The 18,548-nt window shown below is 50.6% G+C and overlaps 7 protein-coding genes across 7 annotated transcripts; 5 read left to right on the top strand and 2 right to left on the bottom strand.

Annotated features, from left to right (window-relative positions):
* Nucleotides 1-704: 704 nt before the first annotated feature.
* On the top strand, nt 705-3,711 carry N7468_000873 (uncharacterized protein; the record flags this gene model as incomplete). Its single annotated transcript, XM_058470170.1, has 8 exons — nt 705-807; nt 871-971; nt 1,046-1,173; nt 1,233-2,114; nt 2,431-2,826; nt 2,892-2,958; nt 3,053-3,203; nt 3,296-3,711. 8 exons carry the CDS (start codon nt 705-707, stop codon nt 3,709-3,711), a joined length of 2,244 nt encoding a protein of 747 aa, XP_058333311.1.
* A 676-nt stretch (nt 3,712-4,387) lies between these two features.
* Nucleotides 4,388-5,691, top strand: N7468_000874 (NAD-dependent epimerase/dehydratase family protein; the record flags this gene model as incomplete). The annotated part of the gene is given in 5 exon segments (XM_058470171.1): nt 4,388-4,433; nt 4,513-4,674; nt 4,694-4,932; nt 4,943-5,521; nt 5,566-5,691. 5 exon segments carry the CDS (start codon nt 4,388-4,390, stop codon nt 5,689-5,691), a joined length of 1,152 nt encoding a protein of 383 aa, XP_058333312.1.
* Nucleotides 5,692-8,626: 2,935 nt separating this feature from the next.
* Nucleotides 8,627-11,710, bottom strand: N7468_000875 (DNA topoisomerase 1; the record flags this gene model as incomplete). The annotated part of the gene is made up of 7 exons (XM_058470172.1): nt 8,627-8,761; nt 8,815-9,264; nt 9,323-9,562; nt 9,613-11,040; nt 11,067-11,120; nt 11,213-11,421; nt 11,656-11,710. The coding sequence occupies 7 exons, from the start codon at nt 11,708-11,710 to the stop codon at nt 8,627-8,629; spliced, it is 2,571 nt and encodes an 856-aa protein (XP_058333313.1).
* A 548-nt stretch (nt 11,711-12,258) lies between these two features.
* On the top strand, nt 12,259-13,415 carry N7468_000876 (F1F0 ATP synthase subunit gamma; the record flags this gene model as incomplete). Its single annotated transcript, XM_058470173.1, has 4 exons — nt 12,259-12,314; nt 12,456-13,030; nt 13,098-13,210; nt 13,266-13,415. 4 exons carry the CDS (start codon nt 12,259-12,261, stop codon nt 13,413-13,415), a joined length of 894 nt encoding a protein of 297 aa, XP_058333314.1.
* A 566-nt stretch (nt 13,416-13,981) lies between these two features.
* Nucleotides 13,982-15,081, top strand: N7468_000877 (uncharacterized protein; the record flags this gene model as incomplete). Its single annotated transcript, XM_058470174.1, has 3 exons — nt 13,982-14,104; nt 14,211-14,923; nt 14,985-15,081. 3 exons carry the CDS (start codon nt 13,982-13,984, stop codon nt 15,079-15,081), a joined length of 933 nt encoding a protein of 310 aa, XP_058333315.1.
* A 223-nt stretch (nt 15,082-15,304) lies between these two features.
* Nucleotides 15,305-16,805, bottom strand: N7468_000878 (putative disulfide isomerase; the record flags this gene model as incomplete). Its single annotated transcript, XM_058470175.1, has 4 exons — nt 15,305-15,997; nt 16,053-16,476; nt 16,557-16,564; nt 16,653-16,805. 4 exons carry the CDS (start codon nt 16,803-16,805, stop codon nt 15,305-15,307), a joined length of 1,278 nt encoding a protein of 425 aa, XP_058333316.1.
* Nucleotides 16,806-17,189: 384 nt separating this feature from the next.
* N7468_000879 (uncharacterized protein) lies at nt 17,190-18,518 on the top strand (the record flags this gene model as incomplete). Its single annotated transcript, XM_058470176.1, has 1 exon — nt 17,190-18,518. The coding sequence occupies one exon, from the start codon at nt 17,190-17,192 to the stop codon at nt 18,516-18,518; it is 1,329 nt and encodes a 442-aa protein (XP_058333317.1).
* Between the last annotated feature and the right edge of the window lie 30 nt (nt 18,519-18,548).

Consider the following 18,548-nt stretch of genomic DNA (forward strand, 5'->3'; position numbering starts at 1 on the left):
AGAAGAGTTCAGAGATAGCGGTCAATGATAATATGATGGGGATCAGTTTCATTGTCTTGAACGTGATTTCTGCACCGTTGTGGGAAGGTCCCCAATCTACCATGCGAGCCATACTCACTAACCTTCGATGATACCTACAGAAAAAAAATGTCAATGGCAAGGCCACTTCGAAGTTCGGAAGCGATAGACACGCGAGTCTCAAACCTCAAGTCAGTAACGGTAACCAGGATTAAGAAATTCGCCTGCCAATTGGAAACCTCCGTACTAAGCTGTGACTTAGCCCACCTTGGGGCCCTGTTTTTGTCATGGAAAATCACAGCAGGCTCAAGCGAATTGTCTTGCGAGTTTTCTGTGATCAATAGTATAAAAGCGGCCCAACGAGCGGTGTATCTACAACCTTGTGTTTACTGTATTCCTGCCGGCAATACCCATCCTTGAGTCGTGGGTAGATTCCCTTATACTTGGCGATAAATTGCAATAATTCTGCAATTCGGGTTTGTTTCATTCCTTAGACTCTTCAGCTTAAGCCCTGAGAGGTAATCATCCAATCACATTCAATTTTGGGCCCAGAATAGACCTGTCGACACAGAGCATAAAGCGGCTCCAGCGCCGCACGGGCGGTGGGATGCATGTCCAAGCTCCAGACGTCATCTGCTTCAGGCGACATTCCCCACCCTTCAACTTTCCCACGTTTTGCCTTCACCATGGCCAGTAGTATTCCTGCTAGGCTTCGCACAGCAGATATTGGGCGCTTTGCCTTGCGCGCTGTGCAAATTGAGAAGGTCAAGCCCGTGGTGGCCTACTGGTGTAAGCTGCTGTCTCCCCCGCACGAGACGGCCGCCCCTGCTGATCTTATCGTTTAATCGCCAGGTAACTTCCACATCGTGAACCAGATTATCGAGAGGGGTTTACATAATACGGATGACGAAATAAAGACCTATACAACCAACTTGGTGGACAAACTCGAGCAGGTTCGTTGCGCCCAGTCTTGCTTCATCTGGTTGCGGGAGGAGGTGTAGGCGCTTACGGTTATGACTGGTCATAGTTCAAAAGCGAAAACCCCGATAATGAAACAATTACCGATAATGTCGCAGCGAGTGCGTATGTGGAACAATTTGGACTTGAGGTGTTTGGTCGTGCCGAGGCCGCTATGGCAGCGAATAAAGTTACAAAGTGAGTTCTGCGCGACCTCCCTTGAACACTGCAAGATACTCATATACTTCGGTATGTAGACAGACGGCGGACACCTTCCAAGCGGCTGCTACATTCCTGGAATTGTGTCAAGTATGGGGAGACCTTGATCCAGAGATTGCGGGCCGAATTAAATTTGCGAAATACCATGCGGTTCGAATCGTCAAGGCCATAAAGGCCGGCGAGGACCCTAATGACACCAATCCGGCACCGAAAGAGGAAGAAGAAGCTACTATCGACAAGCCCGATGTACAGGCATTCGATGAGTCTGTGGCCGAGCAAGCATCTAAGCCTCGTCAAGCTTCGGTGGAGGAGATATCCGACGAGGCCGACCGTGTTGGTCGACAATTAGCCCATCAGTCATCTCTTGATGAATCGCTACACCCGTCACGAACGTCTTCAGTCCCTCGCCCTCCTGCTCAAGCTGCTACACCGCCCGAGATTCCGTCCGTTCCCCAAAACGCACCAGGGACCCCGGGAAGAGAAATGAACATTGATTCGGTGCCTGGCGAGCTCAGTCTTCCCTCGGCCCCAGATGCCCTCGGGGGGCCCAGCTCTATACCCCAGCTACCAGACACACCGGGTTCATCTTATGCTCACGTTCCCAGTCCCTCACAACCAGACTCTTTCCAGTCATTCCCCCCACCAACGGCTAGCCCGTCTGTCCCTGCCCCCGACCCAGCCTCGTTCTATAGCCCGTCAAATGCTAGTGCTCACATCCCGGCACCAGCAGCCGCGGCAAACCCTAGGCCTGCATTTAGCCCTGCGCCCGTGGCTCCTGCGCCAGCCGTATCGAGTCAACTTTCTCACACAGTAGATGACAATGCTATTGCGCTAGCACAGAAACACGCGCGGTGGGCTGTTTCTGCAATGACATTTGACGATGTTGACACGGCGATCAAGGAACTCAGGAATTCTCTGAGGTACCTTGGTGCGGAATAGAAAGGCATACCATGAGCAGTACACAATATGAATGCTGCGTTTAGTTTAGCTCTGTTAATTAATAAAGCAGGCATGAGCCTGGATTTGAACATGTACTTCTGCTCATAGTTCGTATGAGGGAGCATTGGGAGATGCTCTCGGGTGCTTTGATGAGAAGCTTTACTGTCGTCTCCAGAGTCTCCATTCTGCCCACCCACTCTCACTTCTGATGCCCCTACCTCCCAAAGCATTTCCCCTCCTTTACCCACCGTGAAAAGAGTTCTATTGCGTATCGATGGTGCGCCCTGTACTCCGCAGCGCTTCTGTCAAGCACGAGCCCACTTTCGCAGAAGAAGCTTTGGCAGAAGAGATGGTTGCATCACACGATGATGACGATGATGACGATGATGACGATGATGAGCTCGAGGAAATCGAGCTTACTAGCTCCAGCAAGCTTGATATGTTCCGACTCTTCCTCGACTTTCGCCCAGAATGGTGGGAAGGTTTCAAAGTCCGGCTAGTCCAGTATGTGATATGTGCGTCTAGTTGGAAGGAGATATCGACCGATGGAGCCAAGCGCCTCGAGATGGCTCAGCGATTCGTGAACCAAGTCGGCAAGGAATATTGGGGTTCAGTGGAGAGCCGCAAGAAATTCATGTTGCAGCGAAACATTGAGAACCGGAGTGTCCTCCGTTATCCCGCCAACCAGAGAGTGTCAGTAAATATCCTGATCAGAGAGTCATTTCACTTGAGCGATCGGGCTAACCCCGGTGGTAAAGGATCACCCAAGCCATCAAACTACTACTGGAAAAGATGTCTAAACGTCGACGCGATTCTATCGCCGAGGTATGTTGATCCAAAGCGCACGCGTTGTGCCAGCTATCGACACGACCGATTACTTCTGTCGGGATGGAGAAGGCTGATTGATGTATGACCTCAGATCGTGATCGAGTCTCGACCCTTCGCATCGGCCAGCGACGCGCCTTCCCCGCAGGGTAACCCCAAAGGGTTGGACTCAGGGGCCAAAGCAGAAAAAGCAAACATGAAAGATGCAGAGTTGGACAGTCAATTGGTCGCGGCGGCAACCTCAGGTAAGAATAGTCGCCCTTCTCACGGTCCCAAATGTCATCTGGCATCTGGTCCCTGCCCGGTGCTCCGCTGATTGATCCTCCCCACCTTCCAGGCCAACTGAACGCCACTCAGTATTTATCGCTGCACGATGCCGATCCTGTCTCGCGAAATTTCCAAGCCACCTACTTCCTAGTCCGAGAGGAGAAGTCCGAGATAGAGGCTGTCTGCGTGCCCTTCGAGGTATTCCCGTCGTCATCGGCCTTCCTCGCGAAGATGGAGAGCCATGCCGGGGTGATCGATCTCGACGACCCGTCCCCCCAATTCTACGACGAGATGCCGAGCCTTCGACGCCGCTACGCGGTGGTGCGTTTGCAGTGGTCGCGGGTAGAATTTATCATCCGCGGGCACCGGGACGAGGATCTGCGGGCGCTGATGAACCGGGTAGGCTGTGCGTGGCGGGCCCAGGAGCGAGGCGACTTGACGGTATTCGAATTTGAGATTCGCGTGATCCTCAAGATGGAACCGTAGAGGGGCGGCCGGGTTAAAGGAAGCAGGGATGTGGAGTTCACAAACGCCTTAGTCTGATCGGCTACCAAAAAAGGGTCGAAATCATAATTTGGAATACCAATCAATCAATTAATCCAAAGCTTGGGTCGGGGAGATCCCCCAGAGCCCCAATTCCCACGTACCACCAGAGTCCCAGTGCGGTGGGAATCCCCTCGCAGACCCTGGACAACATTGAACAAAAGCCCCCGGGAACTACAATCAGAAATGAACAGAGGCGGGAAAGACCCCTCCCATAGAATCCCACACCTGCGGTCCAAGGGGTCCGAGGTTCGCCCAAAAAAGTGTCTTGAATTTCGATCATGCACGAAAGATCCACCGTAAAACCCACTTGGCCGGCTCTACATCAACGGCGTCACCGAACCAAATTAATTGGATCATAGGAGGGGGCCTTGGCAGGGGGGGAGAAAGGATCCCAAATGCTCAACATTCCGGAATTTTCTAGCGACCGCCCGTGGGAAGGTGGGACGTGGATTGGGGTGGGTTTGTTGTGGAGTTTGGCGCAAGTATAGTGCATTTACTCCTCCATGGGAGTTCGTGGGTTTCACTTTCCCTTCTTCCCCCCTCCTTTGATTTCTCTCCTCCCCCCTTTTCTTGAATTTCATCTTCATCTCTACGCGGGTAGAGATCGATTGTGCCCATGGCCGACTCCTCAAAACCCACCGTCTTGATTATCGGTGGTCTCGGTACGGAATAGCCTCCCCCTTGACCCCCCCTTTGTAACCCCTCATATACAATCAGCTTATCCCGGACCCTTTCCGCTAGGCTTCATTGGCCGTCACCTGGCTCTCTATCTCCACGAAAACAACCTGGCCTCGGAGGTTCGCATTGTCGACAAGGTACTTCCGCAGCTCGCATGGTTGGCCCCCGAATTCGAGGAGGCATGTTCAAAGGAGAAGTTCGTCCAGGCCGATGCTAGCCGCGAACGTAAGTGTCGCTCCGTTAGATCTCGGAGAAAACGACGAAAGAAGCGAGGGAACTAACCCGGCAGCAGAGCACATTCCTCGCATTTTCGACCGGGCTGATGGCAAGGAATTCGACTACGTGATCAATTGCGGCGGGGAAACCCGCCACTCCCAGCCAGACGATGTGTACGAGGCTCGCAGTTTTGCGCTGACCATGACCCTGGCTAAAGAGTGCGCTCGCCGTGGGATCTCGGCCTTTGTTGAGACTTCGACCGCACATGTCTACAAAGCCTCCTCCACACCCGCGCAAAGAAACCGATAAGATTCAACCATGGCATAATTTGGCCAAGTGGAAGATCAAGGCGTCGGATGAACTGATGAAGATCCCCAATCTGCAGTATTGCGCCCTGCGCTTGCCACATGTCTACGGCGCGTACAACTCGGATTATTTTGCGATGCTCATCTGCGTGGCCCGTGTGAACGTGGAAATGCAGCAGGACCTCGACCTACTGTACAACAAGGATGTGAAGGTGAATACGCTGCACGTCAGGGATGCCGCCTCGGCACTCTGGAGGGCTGCTGAATGGCGCGCGAGCGTGGGAAAGCTTGAGCCGAGTAACCCGAAAATACCGGACATATTCAAGGACTCGAGCCGGCCGATAGCATTCAACGTTGTCGACCACAACGATACCAAACAGCAGCATTTGGCGGAAGCCCTGACCGAAGTATTCGGTCTCAAAGTCTCTTTCGTTGGATCTCTTGCTTCCCAATTGGCCAAGTTGAACCTGGATGAGGTCCTCGACGACATGAACGAAGTCAACTTGCAGGAATGGGCAGAGCTGGTCGCCAAGAAGGAGATCCCTCGCCCGGTCCGATCGGCCCCTTCATTGAACGTGAAGTTTGCCGGGACCAGGATATGTCAGTTGATGGATCGCTGTTCGAAAGCACGACCGGTTGGAAGCCCAAATACGAAACCTTCAATGCAGACAGCGTTCGCGAGATGGTGGAGAGCTACAAGCGGATGAACTGGTGGCCATGAGCTCAATCAGTACCCGTCAGTACCAAACCAAGAACATCAAGGAAAGCGAAAAAGACGACTGCGCCTCGGGGATCCATTTCGTACACCTCTTCCATCCGACTTGCGACCGGTATCTGGTGCACGAGGTCGAGGAGAGATTCCCGAAACCTCCCTATGTCGCATCGCATTGTGTCGGCAAAGAACACTCAACAAGACCAGACCCTGGACGACTCTCTCAGGTCTTTCTTCGTTCTATGATACCTCTTCCCTCTATATTTTGAACCTTGGTTCTTCTTACCTCATTTGGGAGCCTCCTGATGGTCTAGCCTATTCATTTTCGTTTCTCGCATATATTCCCTGTGCCTTTCGTTGAAACGAACGTGCATTTGCATCTGAGCCTCTTTTGCTGCTTCCTTTCCTCTTCGTTGATACGGTTGACGCTAGAACATGATTCGTTGGATTTGTACGTGATCTAGAGACATAAACCGGTATACACTTCTTTTTTGCTTTCTATCAAGTAGACCTCCCAGATGGGCGTTGAACCAATTATTTAGGAGCCTAAATACCGGTCACCTGGGCAATCCTAAGTATGGCTTACGTCAAGGCCGACGCCCCTGCAATTACATATCACAAGCCTTGCTAGCATAACATCCTGGGCTGCTACTAGTAGTAGGAGTCATTGTGTATGATGTCCGCGCCGGCATGGAGAAGATGGTCCTTACAGAGGCTGTAGATGTCGCAGCTGCAAAATGTATTGGGTCGACACCAACAAAATTGGCCATGTGAAGGTTTTTGGGTACACGAAGAACATGCTATAAGCACTGAACTGCAGTGTGTTCGTGTATAGAATTTGGCTTTGTGCACGATGCAGGTAACACTCTTCTTCCACAATATTTCAGCTTGCCAGTGTCCACGCCTAGTTCAGACCAACGCTCCATATCATCAAGCATGCGACTGTCCCCATGGGCGTGGCGTTGAAGGCCAGAGACGTAGAATGTATCACCTTCGTAGTCTGGAGCGGCAGGGTAAGACCCAAGCCAATCAGATCCCTCACCATCTCATCTGAATTCAGGGAATGATGGAGTGCATTCCTGCCCTTGAAGTCCGGAGCATCAACACGAGCGCCCAAGGATATAAAGTCTTGGCTCACTTTATCGTTGACTGATCGCTTCCAACCGAACAGAAGAGAACAGTTTCCCCGTTGTGGTCCCGAGTTTCAAGCCCTGCATCGGCTTCCACAACCATCTTTGCTATCTGGTAATCCTTGAAACAACCTATGAAATGCAAAGGTATATTGCCTTGCCTGTTTTGAATTCTAGAATCGGCTCCTGCAGACAGAAAAGCGGCAATGCAGGCCTCCTTTTGGTCTCTTTTGGTCTCTCCCGACTTCCATAGCCACATGGAGAGCGGTATCAGCATTGGCATATCCAGCATTGAGATTGGGCGTATACTTCAAGAAAGCTAACAGGGCCCCCCTCGGGGCCTTGAGCTACATCCTGGGCAATGCGGTGGGGTGCTCTCGTCCCATTTCCTTGGTTCGTGAATATCGAGTGGTTCAATTGCGACATGGAGGAAGCAAGTTGGAATTAGTCTTCCCATCAGAATTTGGCATACCCAGTCACGTAACACAGCTATAAGTTGATGGTTGACTTCAAGAATTTGTCGAAAGAAAAAGAACAGAACACGAGCTTCTTCTTTCCTCAACTGGTCGACGACTGAAGCAGCCATGACAGACTTTCTAGAGCAGCCCGTTTTCGCTACCTCGATGCCGTTGCTTGTAGGTATTAGTGTCTATGATCCATTTCGAAATGCCACCGAGATAGGATGCAAGGTGTCTAGAATATTCACTGTTCTTCTGGTTGTAGGGTGTGCCATTTCCGGATTTGTGTCCGCTCCTTTGCTGGCAAGTGGAAGAATGGAATCTTCGGTGAAATCATGAGCTTCTTCATGGTCTACAAGAACAATATCAACTTCTTCTGAACCAGGTGAAGCCGACAGCATTTGAGGAGATGAGGTGTTTGAGCGGTCCAGGCCCAGTACTTCAAGTTGAACACCAGGAGAAAGCCTCGGGGGTCAACAGAAAATGCCAAAGATGATTGGATGAGCTGCGAGCATGATTCATAAGACTTACCACTCTTTTTCAGCGTCACTGATGCCTGAATACTCCTTGTTGATTGGTCATTCCTTCAAGCTGTAATGCATGCCGCAGCATTGTTGTGCAGTCCCTCGCCAGCAACACTTGTTTCCCACTGCAAGAGGGCTTCTTAGAGGCACGGCCAGTAACTAGTTCATTTTTAGGAATGTCAGATCTTACAATTTAGTGCTCGACTCGTTTATTATTAATAGTAGTAGCATAAACATTCGGAGCCTTCAAATCCTCCTATACCATACTACTCACTGATTGGTAGGTTCCAGTTTGTCAGGATCATGGTGCCATGGCGTTCTGTTTAGATGTTTTGATACGGATGTTGAATTCAATATGTTGGATTTCTTTTCTATCTTTTTTTTTTTTTAATATCCGAGATTGCAGACAGGTGGAATAAAATACATGCGAGCGATCTTCCTAAAGATGTATTTCATGTACTGACTGAACGCACCAGTCAATACCAATGCGGAAGTCGAATGGGGGTTCAAGTGAAGTATAGAAAGCCAGCAAGGTGCCATGCAATGCGCGTCTTATGGTCATCAAGTGCGTCTTTTCTTTTCTTTTCGTTTCTTTTCTTTTGTATCTTGGAATTGCCTCGAGCCAGAACTCATATTTGTTCGAATCCATGGCGCGAAGACAGAGGGAAAGGGCGGGGGGAGAGCAAACAAATCGAGTCGAAAATACGGGAAGCGGGAAAGAGGACCGGTATATCCTCACAAAGACAAAGCTGGGAAATAGCAAAGCAGTAAAAGGCACCAGATGGTCTAATATGGCGTCAAAGGGCGGCCAGATAGTCAAAGGGGGAGTCGTTCAGAACTCCCAGTCCTCATCAACAGACTTGATGGCCCATTCGAACTTCTCACGAAGTGCCTTAGAGAAGAACTTCTCAATAGGCACATTGAACTTCTTGCTGAAGACCACACTGAGTCGAGGATCAATGTAGTTCTGCAGGGCTGTTAGCTAACACGGAACGGCAGCGGGAAGGCCTAGTGACTTACAATTTTGGAGGTGCCAAGCGCTACCTCCTTGTTGTCCTCCTTGTCCTGCGCTTGGACAGACATGGTGGCAATGCGCTGGTCGAGTTTCTCAATGTTTGCTTCAAGTTTTTCCACGGTAGGAGCCCTTCCCTCGGGTTCAACTTTGCCCGTTTTATTCTCTTGCTTGAACTTTTTCTCCATTTCTTTCACCACCTCAAGTCGTTCGGTGAGTTCTGAGTCTTTCATCGGTTTCTCGCCATCGGACACACGCTTCTCGTTGTCTTTCTCGAACTTCTTCTTGATCTTTGCGGTTTGCTCCTCGATGAGGAATGCTTGGTGTTCCTGGAGCCACTCTGGAGTGAGATCCTCATCAAGCGCAAAAAAAGAGGCGCCCTTCTTCTTCTTGAGGTTTGGCTCCAATGCAAGCATCTGCTGCTTGAGACGCCACTTTTGGTACCGAAGTCCTTTGATCTGTAAAGCGAGATTTGCTTAGTTTTGGAAAAACCAGGCTTTTGTCAGTGACACTTACCCGCTCACTCATCTTCTCCATTTGGTTTGCGTGAGAAGCAGTGACTGTTCGTTTATGGTTACACAGGATAGCGACCTTACGATTAGCATCGTTGTAAGCCTTGACCTTCTCAGGAATGGTTCCTGTGGCCTTCATTTCCTTGAGAAGATTGCTCATGGTAAATGACGCGTTGTAGGTACGGAAAACCTTTGCAGTGAGGCCGGGCATGTAATTTTGCAGGTGCTTGTTCAGTGCAGAGGTCTATAATTGTTAGTCTATAGGATCAAAAAATCTCGAGTGACGTATCTTACCGTCAAGCGATCGAAGATCTCATCGCCCTCCTTCTTGGGAGCCTTCTTGAAAATCTTGAGATTTTTGAAAACTTGTGGATCCACCTCGACCTCGTCATAGAAACGAATACTATCCTTACCAAGGAAATCAAAGATAACCTTGTTCGGGGGCTTTAAACTGACGTTCTCATATTTGAGTGAGCAGCAGCCAACCGTCTCTGCCTCATCTTCACCTTTCTCGTTACCGGCACGAAGTGCCAGCTGATCAATTAGATAAACAGCTGTTGCTTTTTGGCGCTCTACCATCATATCATGCTTGAGAGCCTTGTTGTAGTCTTTGCGGATCTTGTCGATATACTTCTTGAGCTCTCGGGCCTTCTCGAACTTCTTGTAGTCACTTTGGCCCTTGACATCGGAATTGGCCGCCAACATGACGTACTTGTAGTTGCCGTTGATATTTTCCTGCCACATAGCGAGCCAGGTGCCCTCCTGATCATGCTTCACCTCCTTCCAATTATGGCCAGGCGGCGGCGGAGGAACGGTCGCTTCTTTGCCGATATTGATCGTGATTTGCTCTGGCTGCACCCGAGTCTTGACCCGGCCGGTTTTGGGGTGCTCACCTCGGCCACGGAAGAGAGACGGCGGCTCAACACGGAAATTGCCAACCTTTTGTTTGCGGCCGTCCCAGATGCAGTACTGATAGGGGGCTTCCGCTGCCTCCTTTTCAGCCTTCAGACGCTTCTTCTCGGCAGCCGGCAGGGCCTTCTTCTCGTCACGCTGAGCTTGGAGGTACTCAAAAATGGGCCTGAAGTCGCATTTGTCGAACTCCTTAATCTCAACTTTGTTTCCTTGAGGATCTTTAGCCCCGCCTGTCTTCTTGAGAATATCCTTGAAATCCATGAAAAAGTTTTTTTGGAAGACGGGATTTTTCACGTTATGTTCAGAGTTCAGCATTGTTCCAAAGAATGAAGCAACTTCCTCCGCATCTGGGTGGAGGGTTACGGGGGTGCCGTTATACTTCATCTTGACATTCTCCGGCAGGGGTTCGTAAGGAGGTGGGAATACCACACCGTTGTGCTCCAGGGTGGTCCACTTCTTTGTGCCGTCGCCCTTGGTAGGATCTTCCCACCAATGGTATTCGTCGTCTTCGTCGGCATCCATCTCCTCACTGTCGGCCTTCACTTGACTCTTGCCCTTCTTTGGAGTTACTGACTCAGCCTTCACCTTCTTGGGAGCGGGCTTGGCATCGGCAGGTTCTTTCTTTACGCCGTTGGCCTTTTTCGTGGAGGCAGCCGACTTGGTCTCCTTCGCAGGCGCAGGCTTCGTCGTGCCGTTCGCATCCTTAGTCGCCTTCTGCTGGATCTTTTTCTTCTGCGCAGTAAGCTTTTTCCCGATGGGGACATCGGAGTCTGACTCGTCTCCGATGGCAGTTTCACCGGCTTTGGGGAGCTTCCGGCCATTGAGAGCGAGGGAACGTCGTCGTCGGTTTCAGGGTCTTCGTGCTTCACGGAAGTTCGACGGCGCTTACTCTGTCGAGATGGTCAGTCGCTAAAACCAAAAGCGACAATGATGTCGCAATCCAAAATAATGGACATTATTATGGACCTACGGGGTGGCGTACCAAAGGCCGATCATCATCCTCGCTGCTTTCAGGTTCAGCGTAGGACTTCTGTTGATCGATGCTAGCTCGAGATTTACGCTTGCTTGCGCCAGTGGCCGCATCCTCCATTTCCACATCTTTGTCTTGGACGGCGCCAAATCGAATCGAGATTGCTGGCTCCGAGGAGCCATTCTGGGGTTGCGCATTCGTGGTGCCAGAGGCTGACGTTCCTGTAGCGGTAGAAGAGTCCATGTTAGGGCACTGAGACTGAAGAGAGATATGACTTGGAGGCCTGATTGTAAAGAGGAAGCGATAGTTCAGATGTGGTCTCAATTCAAGAAGGAAAGAGATAGGAAGAGTAAGAGGCAGGGGATTTTATGAACAGAGAGGGTGTCCTTGACGGAGGAATAAAAGCCGAGGCCAGACATCCTAGTAAGCCGATTCACGCCGGGGAACGAGCTTACCATTCATACGGCCATTGGCGCGCGCGAGTGGCATATCATCTTCGGAAGAACTCATTCTCGGCTGGAGCCTCAAGTGAAGGTGGGAGGTCCGGACGTGAAAGTATCGAGGGATGTAAGAGGCAATACGGCGCTCGCTGGTTCGGGCAAACCGAGCCGCTTGGTAGATGGATGAAAGTAAGGTAATCCTGACCAATGAAAACAACCAGATGTTCTAGTAAGGATAAGCCATCCACTGTGCGAAAGGTAAAAAATTGTAAGGGTGAGGAAGAGGATGGGGAGAGAACACGAGAGGGCCAGAGGCAAAGACAGCTGCCGTATGAGGCACGCACGAGGATTGGGGGAATTTGGGGAGAATGCAGGGAATGGTATGGAAAGTGCCTGAGGCGATACAAAGATCACGTGCCATGCATGGAGGTCCCGCGAGCTCGGAAAATAATGAGTCCGTTCTTCCGGTATCCGCCGAGCAGGGGAGATTCCAATCGCACTTCCCGGACCCGTTTGAGCAACTCAGCAACCAGCGAGAGGTCCCTCAACCCCCCTTGTCCTGCTCTCCTCTCCTCCTTCCCCATCTCGACCGTCTAGTTTCTCTAAACATCGTTCGCCATGTTCTCTCGTGCCGTTCGCCCGGCAGTGCGCGCTGGCAGCGCCGCTGTCACTCGGTAAGTTCTTCTTCCGACACCTGCCTCGTGGTCCGGTTCTTTCGTCCGGCCAGTCCGACATCACTACGACGCCATTGAACCTCTGCAAGACACGCTGTTTCGAGGCATAAGTCGGAACCATCTCACTAACTTTAAATTAAGTGCTGCACCTCCCAATGCCGCCAACTTCGCGACTCTGCGTGAGATCGAGGGCCGTTTGAAGTCCATTAAGAATATCCAGAAGATCACCAACACCATGAAGATCGTTGCTTCCACCCGTCTCACTCGTGCCCAGAAAGCCATGGATGAATCTCGCAACTACGGTGAGAACTCCAACACCGTCTTCGAGAAGGCCGAGACCAAGCCTTTGGAGGACAAGAAGATTCTGTACGTCGTGGCTAGCTCCGACAAGGGTCTCTGCGGTGGTATTCACTCGACTCTGACCAAGGCCACCCGCCGCATGGTTGCCGAGAACCCGGATGCCGACATTGTCGTTCTCGGTGACAAGGCTAAGGCTCAGCTGTCGCGTTTCATGCCCGAGAAGATCCAATTGAGCTTCTCCAACGTTTGCAAGGATCTTCCTACCTTCGCCGATGCCCAGGCTGTTGCCGACCAGATCTCTCTGCTCCCCACCGATTACAGCAGCATCCGCATCATTTACAACAAGTTCGTGAACGCTCAAACCTACGAGGCCACTTCCATCGACGCGTTCTCTGAGGAGGCTATTACCCAGTCTGGTATGACCATGCTTATTTCTGCCTAGCATCTTATGGCGTCATCGATACTAACTGTGCTGGTATCTAGCCAACATCTCTGCCTTCGAGGTGGACGACGAGGCTTTTGCTAGTCTCCGCGAGTACGCTCTGGCCAACAACATCTTCTGGGCTATGGCTGAGGGCCACGCTTGTGAGATTTCCGTAAGTCTTCCCTCTCCTTAACCGTGCCTTCCTGTCCTTACTAACACGCTCTCAGGCTCGTCGCAACGCCATGGAGAACGCCTCCAAGAACGCTGGTGAGATGATCAACAAGTTCCAGATCTTGTACAACCGACAGCGTCAAGCCGCCATTACCGGTGAACTGGTTGAGATCATCACTGGTGCCACCGCTTCTGAAGACATGTAGAGGTCTTCTATTTCTCTGGGCTGAAGTAACTCTAACGGGTGACTTTGTTGATAATTAGATCGACCCTCCATTTGTGTAAAATCAGTGTCAATCCATTCAATTTCCTTTGTGCTCATTTGCTGGGCCGTGTAATCACTTCCCGTGTCTCAGCTAAGGTATTTGGTAAGCTTCATATTGGCTTCCAAGCTCCGATCCGAGGTGCCTCGATTATCCTATGTTAAAATGTGAGCAGTAATTGCGGTAGACCTTGACCAGGACTTGAAAGACCTATGAGATTGCCATCAGCCTACCTCCCAGTGCACTGGAGTTTTGAGCGTGGATGAGACATCTTTTCATCTACTAGTTACTCTAGCTTTTGCAAATACGGGTTAGGACAAGTACTTGACTCCAGGTCTCCATCCCATTCAAACGAACATCACTAACTCACCGTCCTTGGACAGTCTCATCTCACTTCCAAAATCCTTTTGACGGTTAACCTGGGATCACGGCCACATCCGATTCCATTCTTTCCATACGCCTCCACCAAGCAAGGAAAATGACATCTAAGCCACGCTGCGTTGATTTTTATGAGGTCCTGGGCGTCTTTTCCAAATGCGAATTCGAAGGACATTGATACTGCTTACAAGAAGCAAGCGCTCAAATACCACCCGGACAAGATTGGGGATGGAAATGAGGAACTATTTCAAAGAGTATGTCGTGTTGACCACTTCAATCAGCTGCATACTACTACTATGAGAGATATTTGAGAGAGATCTGGAATATATGCACAGACTAACCAGTCTATTCTTACTATAGATTCAAGAAGCGGGGGAGATCCTTCGAGACCCCAGACGCCGCGAGCGTTATGATGTTGAGCTCAAAAACGACAGAGAAGCAAGCACAACACGTGCCCATGCTCGTGATCCCAGTCGACATCATAATACATATGATGCTTACGCCTATTCCCATGGGAATAGCGTTCACATGAGCCCTGACTCCTTTGAATCAAGAGAAGAGAAAGCACGGCATATGAATGACTTACCAGACTGGGAAATGCAATGGGCTGGAATTGACCCAGAAGTTGAGAGGGCCAGAGATGAGATTGAAGAAAATAAATTGCGTACTCCAACGCCCTCGAATATAAACCGAAAAGTCGCGGAAGGAAAGGACCTGCCTTTTGGCATCGAGTCCATAAGTCCTGATGCGTACATTGCTGAACTTGGTATGGAAGCGCAATATGCGACAACGAATCTCCCTTCGAAGCCTCCCAATGAGCTTTTACAGATCTTGCAGCCTTTTGTCGACGCCAAGCTAGAATGTGGCAAAGGCAGATACACCAAGGAGGATCTCCTAGGCGAGCTTCAGGGTGCAGTCCGCGATGCTACGCCATTACATCATGTCAGAAAATCGGCTTCCCTTGGTAGCCTATGCTCGCACTCTGGCTCCTGGAACAAGAGCTATGGCCAGCTTGAGTGCAAGAAATGTCACCTATGGAGGCCATTTTACAACCAGATTTGCTCAGAATGTGGGTTGGAGGCATGTGTTCGTTGCAGGTCTTTGCTATAAGAGACGCTGCTCTTGGGGCAAAAGAGACGTCTCCTTTGACCTTTCTCGAAGGGAATGGGAAGGCGATCAGAGGACTTGCCAGAATGAGGATGATCTCACATCTAGTCAAGACCCCAAATAACCAAATGAAGGCGAAGCCGCGCGTACTCTCTATTACTACGCTACACGCTCCTATAGAAAAGAAAGGGAACTTAAGTCATACTAGTGGCTATGAGATAGTTATAACAGGCCCCATTATAAAAGAACATGCCAATTTGCATAGTTTTCCATAAGATACTAGTATAAGCTAATATACCCAGCAGACCTACTTATCATTTGTGTGTAGAGACAATCTCTCTTACGTCTCACAGCTCATCATGGTCAGATGTCTCCTTGTCCTGCGGAGCGTCTACAATTCCTTCGGGTAGCTTCTCTTTGGCACCATCGCCCAGCCGAACGGCATCAAACCAGGCCTCGATAGCTGCAATGCTTAGATCATTTGCAGTTTCGTATCGGCGCCACCATCCACGTCGAGAATTGATGGCGAGCAGCTCGACTGGATTGCTATCGCCAAGACCCAATTGAGTACGCACAGACTGGGCCCCAGTATTGGCACTGGGGATATCAAATAAGGGGAATAACTGCGCTCCGCGTTGGCTATGTCTGTGGGCAATTTCCGACAATGCCGACAGTACATTTGCTTTCTCCGGGTCTGCAACTAGGGCGAGAACGCAGGTGTTGGTTTTTGGTCCCAGACATTTAGAGTTGAGCTCCTCGAGAGTTTCTAAGCTTGGGATGGATGGCGCAGCAACTGGTTCTTGTGTGGGCTTGACCTCCGGTTCCTGATTTTCCACGGCATCTTCTCTAGATTCTGGTTTACCGTTCTTGGTGGGCTTGGCCTTTGATTTGGATTTTGGCTTAGAGTCACCTGCAGCCTCGCCCGTCGCGTCCGGGTTTGGGGCCGCAAATTGACTCAGAAACTCGGTGATGGGCTTTTTCTTGAGTTCGCCTTCGTAGATCTTTGGCTCCGCATCGGCCCCGGGGCAAAACGACCAGTGCTGGAAACCGGGAAACGCCGAATTTTGCAACTGATGACGATTCCTTGTCACGAACCTGGGCGACATCAATTGCTCCCAAGAAATCAATTGCCAGAGCCCGAATTAATGAGCCGGTTGAACCTTTTTCTGTGAAGAGGATGGCCTTGGGCCGGTCCTCATTTTGTGCCACCCACTTATCCAAATCCTTGTCTGTCGCGCGTTTGACGTGGTTCGGAATACGGTCAACCACGGCATCCACGATCGCTTTAGCAGACCGTTGTCCTTGGTAGTCTTCCACGCGAGGTTTCCCCGGCTTTTTCGAAGGCACAATAATCTTCAATGTGGGGAATCCCTGGACACCCATCTGTCCACAGAAAGGCTTGTTCTCATCTTCGTCGCAGTTGATAGCGGCCACCTTTGCCAGGCCATTGAGGTTCTGAGCTGCTTTCTCATAGGCCGGCTTTAAGTTCTGACAGTGGCCACACCATGGCGCATAGAATCTAGGAGTATAGGTTCAGTATGGAGAAGGGCGAGGTGTAGGTATCGGGGTCGGGGTAATCGCGATGCGGGGACGACTTACTCGACTATCTATACACAGAAAATGATTAGCTCGGTTTTTTTTTTTCGTTTCTTCTTTTGGACAGTTGGGGTGTTTCACGCATCATATTTGTCTTACCGAAGTGTGATTTGAGTTAGCAATTAGCGATCCATAGGTCTTTGGAGTCAGCTGGAGGACCGGCGACTTCTTCGTGTAAAGGCCATCCGCATTGGCGGGCAAAGCGGAGAGCAGCAAAGCGGCTAACAGGCCAGTCGAGCTTTGAGGAAGCATTTTGAGCACAAGTGAGAAGAGTTGGAAAAGGATGCGTAGTCTTAGAAGACCATGACGTGGGCAAAAAAAGAAAGCAAGCTTCGGACAGGCCAGGGTAGAACAAGAGGTGCCTTTTACGCAAGGTGTCCTGAAGCTCTTGGCATGCGGAGAGATAGTTTCTCCAATAGGAAGCTTGGCTTTCTTTCTCCTCTTGTGCCGCGCAACTATGGCCCAGACTTGCCAATTCCTGAGTGATCTGGCTTTTCTGCCTCGGGAAATTTTCTGGACTATTCTGGAATATCTGGATCCTCGCGATCTTGTCCGCTGTCGTGCGGTTTCTAAGGCTTGGGACGAGGCGTTCACCAACCCGGCCATCTTGGCCCCACTCATGCGAAAGCATTTTCCATGACGGAGGAAGTAAGAAATCTAGACGCAGATGCAAGCGAAGATCCTACGACTTCCAAAATTTTTGCTGAGGTCACTGCACGATACCATTATTTAAAGCGCGGGAAGCCCCGTTCCATTCAGAGGTATCGCTTGTGTGACGACTTCGGCACAGGCGACCGAGAATGGTTCCAGGTCCAGCCATGGGAGTCACACGCCAGCCATACGAGGCAGATCGTGGATCGGCAGTTCTCTGAGGCCATGTGGACCCATGAAGGTGGATTGCTGGTTTACCCAAGTGCCGACTACCAGAGCTTGATGCTTCTGGATCTGATCAATGACCGGCAATACCTGGTTCCTTTCGTCCTCCGCGGCAAGGTCGTACGTAGAGTGCGGCTGCAAAAACGACTGCTGGTCATCGAATGGGCGGAGCCAACAGCATTCCACTGGCTCAACGAGAGCGATGGGGTACATCGTCACTTTGCATCCTCCTTCGACGTGATACTGAAGGAGAACGGAAACTGGAGTGTTGTCCCACGCAACGAATGGAAGATCATGTTTCTCGGTCACCCATTAAGTGAGCGAGACAGGTTCTTCTCGGCCCACAGCAACTCTCATTATGCAATCTACATATGGCAGCCCAATCGCAGTTTGTATACGGCCGACGAAGATGCTCCCATCGAGTCATTGTTTGTCTGGGATATCTCAAAGGAATCCTCTTACAGACCATCACTAGACCCCATGTCTCGGCAGTCGGGACCAGAGGTTGACAGGTCTCCTTCTATCGTGTCCAGGTTCGGGTTCCGAGACCTAGAATTCTTTGGCGTTCGACAACGCGGCTGCCCGAGCATGCAGAAACTAGAAATCACGGACGATGGCGGAGCAATAATAATCACAGAGAATATCAACACATGGCTGACCGTTCCGGATCCCTTCGGTCTGCCTCTGACCATCGTCACCAGCATTCCATTAACAGGCCATGGGCCTCACTTACGAGAGGAAAGTCGTTTGATCTTCCCACCCTACCGCGGAAACTGCAGTCTAGAAACCACTCCATTATCCGCCATGGCTTTCTTTGCCGAGTGCTGGTATGGTATCCTTGCACAGGCTATTGATCATAAGGCCGGTGTCAGCTTCTGCCTTCATTTCAACCCTATCACCTGGGACGAAGATGAAAGAGATCCCAACAGAAAAGATCAACCGATATACCTGTCTGTCCAAACTATTCACTTCCAGGTGACACACGAGAATATCGATTTCATAGGCAGGGGGAAGATCTGCGGCTGCGAGAAGTATCTCTTGGGCGAGAATGGTAATCGAGAGTTGGTGATCTACAGGTTCGATCGGTGACAAAGTCATAAAATAGCAGGCGAAATTAGA

Source organism: Penicillium chermesinum, assembly GCF_028974085.1.
Source record: "Penicillium chermesinum strain IBT 19713 chromosome Unknown utg000002l:1.0-5270490.0:1.0-5274688.0, whole genome shotgun sequence".
Classification (NCBI taxonomy): domain Eukaryota; kingdom Fungi; phylum Ascomycota; class Eurotiomycetes; order Eurotiales; family Aspergillaceae; genus Penicillium; species Penicillium chermesinum.